Raw genomic sequence first — 3,278 nt, forward strand, 5'->3', positions numbered from 1 at the left:
AATGAATAACAAGGCTCAGAATCAGACAGTGACAAGGTCAATGAAAGGTAATTGATCTTCCAATGGTTTTCAAGATTCCAAAACTTTGCCACTACACCATGCACTATTTTATATCACATGTTGTAGACAAGAGAACTTAATGTCTTCCCAAAGTCAAATAAACATTAAAACACTCAGGCATAAGCCAAAATAAATAATGAATCTTATTATTTCATGTTTCTTGGGAGATTTGATTTCCTACTGATATTGGAGCAATGGGAAAAATACACTTTCAATGAACTTAGGATGTACAAAAGAATAAAATCATAGCTGTTGTTTAGAGTTTGAATGACTTCCTTCTACAAGTAATTAAACCATAGGGATTTGGTCCCTATATAACAATTTTGTTATAAAGTCTTCAGGTTCTTTATATTCATGCTGTTATTGGGAAACTACTCTTCTTTCACAGGTAATATTAGCTCTTGTAAAATGTACTTTGGAATCTAGAGCTATTTTGTTCAGTAAAATAAAATTATAAGCTGAATTATATTTTGATGAATTATTAATTGGCTTGAATTAAATTCTACTGCATCGCACTGTTTTCAGAGTACACATATTTTTAAATGTATAATGGCATAGTATTTACAATGAATGGAGAGCTAGACCAAAGATAAAGGTCATCTATCAATAACCATTGATGGTCTCCATTTGGGAAAGCACTGTTCTAGGTGCCACCAAGGCTATATAGCTACAGGTTAGATAAACTTCTTGTTCCTAAAGAGCTTGCACATTGATGTTGAGTCTTATTTTAGACTGGATCTTGTTTTTTCACCAAAAATTATAGTACCTACAATTTATTAAGTGCCTGTTACATGTCAGACATGTTTTTAAAGTTTTACCTTGATTAACTGTCTAATATGGGGGAAGTTGCTACTAGTAACCAAATTTTATGCATAAGGCATCATAGGCACAGAGAGATGAATAACTTGCCCAATCCTTCCTAGGAATTACAGGAAAATGGAACACATTGCATGGGGAGGAAACAAGTTGAAAACAAGCTTCAGTTTAAGGGAGTAGGTAGAGAGGTTTTAATTTTATATTGTAAAAATGGGTTCCACACAGCAGTTCCATTTCCCTAAGTCCATTTAGCTGTGAAAAACAGATGAGTTTTCATTGTGATGCCTTAGATATAACAGAAAAAAAAAACAATGCTTAAAAATATTGTTTAAGGAAATTTAAGTGAACGAATGTGATCAAGGCTTACAGAAATGGTAAAGAATTTTTCAAATATGCAAGGACATTCAGAAAACCTTTTAAAGATATAACTGCCTTTATCAGAATCATCTCTTTATTAATCTAGATATTTAAAACATCAATTGCATGTTTACTAGGCTACTTTATTTTGCCACATGTAAGTATAAGTTTGAGAGGAGAAGTATCAGAAGACATGATGAGGTAATGGATGAATAACAAAAGACATAAATCTCTATTTCTTCTATTTAGACTTCATTTGAAGCCAAGTGAACACAATGTCGAAGAAGAACTCCACAGTGGTGACTGAGTTTATCCTCCTGGGTCTGACAGATAGAGCAGAGCTGCAGCCTGTCCTTTTTGTGGTGTTCCTGGTCATCTACCTGGTCACAGCCGTTGGCAATATGAGCATGATTTTGTTAATCTGGAGTGACTCAAGACTTCACACTCCAATGTACTTCCTCCTCAGCCACCTCTCCTTCGTAGATCTCTCTTATGCCACTAATATTACTCCTCAGATGTTGGTTAATTTTTTATCCAAGAGAAAAACCATTTCTGTCACTGGTTGCTTCATACAATTCCACTTTTTTATTGCCTTGGTGATCACAGAATATTATTTGCTCACGGCGATGGCTTTTGACCGCTACATGGCCATTTGCAAACCTTTGTTATATGGTAGCAAAATGTCCAGAAATGTCTGCATCATTCTTGTTGTGATTCCTTACGCGTATGGCTTTGCAAATGGTCTGGTCCAGACCATCCTGATGGTTCGTCTCTCCTTCTGTGGACCCAATGAGATCAACCACTTTTACTGTGCAGACCCACCTCTGTTAGTCCTTGCCTGCTCAGATACTTATGTCAAAGAGACTGCCATGTTTGTGGTGGCTGGTTTTAACCTCACCTGTTCTCTTGCCATGATTCTCATTTCCTATATTTTCATTTTCACAGCCATTTTGTGTATTCAGTCCACTGAGGGGAGGCGCAAGGCCTTCTCCACCTGTGGGTCCCATCTGACAGCTGTCACTATCTTCTATGGGACACTGTTCTGCATGCATCTGAGGCCCCCTTCAGAGACATCCGTAGAACAGGGGAAAATTGTAGCTGTGTTTTATATCTTTGTGAGCCCTATGTTAAATCCTTTGATTTATAGTCTGAGGAATAAAGATGTTAAGGAAGCAATAAAGAAAGTTATCCAAAAGAAATTGTTTGCTAAATAAAGTCGTCATTTTGGTCATAGGTACGCAATATGTCCTTATTATTTGACCAGTTGATGAGCACTTTCAATTAAATAATCACTTTCTGTCCTTAAGTATGTCTTTTTTTTAAAATTCATATATTAAATTTATAAGAATGTTACCATATCAGTAAATTTAAAAAATGTACATAGAAATTCAAAGATATTACCAGAAGACATTGTTATTGCTCTTTAAGGTCAATAAAAATGAACATTCCCATCTATAATACTTTTACAGGTAAAAAATTATAAAAGACAGAATTACCAAATGATTTTACAGAAGACCATTAGTTAGATTTTTATACCACTTAATAATTTCCAAACTATATTCCTAATCTTCTCAACTACAGCAGGTAATTTTTTTCTTTTTGCCTTTATGCAAATCATATGCCAATGAAGTTTCATGGTTATCTCAGGTTAATACTCTAAGAAATATATTTAGAATGATAATATTGGTCCAGTGAAAACCTCATTTATAAGGTTTCATGAAATGTCAAAATTATTTTAGGGTTTTTTTAAACCAATATGAATCTTCAACATAATTTTTATATGTACTATTTTCAACATACAATCAAAAATAGAAAATAGTAGAAGATGTGTAAATATAAGTAATCATTATTTTCTTCACACAGTGCCACTTGTTTTTGATAATTCAGATACTTGGATATTCTAAAATTGAGTCCTCCCCACCTGATGCAGTTCTTTTTCCCATTTCTTGTATTAAACTCTAATATAATTTAATGTTTATTTTTTCTACATAGAGATTTAACATTTCCTAAGTGTTTATATATCCACAGAATTATACGATAATATT

General features: G+C 33.7%; 1 protein-coding gene across 1 annotated transcript; it reads left to right on the forward strand.

The window, feature by feature from the left end:
- The first annotated feature begins 1,508 nt into the window (after positions 1–1,508).
- On the forward strand, positions 1,509–2,447 carry LOC136388629 (olfactory receptor 5M5-like). Its single transcript, XM_066360451.1, has one exon. It carries the CDS (start codon positions 1,509–1,511, stop codon positions 2,445–2,447), a length of 939 nt encoding a protein of 312 aa, XP_066216548.1.
- The last annotated feature ends 831 nt before the right edge of the window (positions 2,448–3,278 follow it).

The sequence above is a fragment of the Saccopteryx leptura genome, chromosome 1 (genome assembly GCF_036850995.1).
Source record: "Saccopteryx leptura isolate mSacLep1 chromosome 1, mSacLep1_pri_phased_curated, whole genome shotgun sequence".
NCBI lineage: Eukaryota > Metazoa > Chordata > Mammalia > Chiroptera > Emballonuridae > Saccopteryx > Saccopteryx leptura.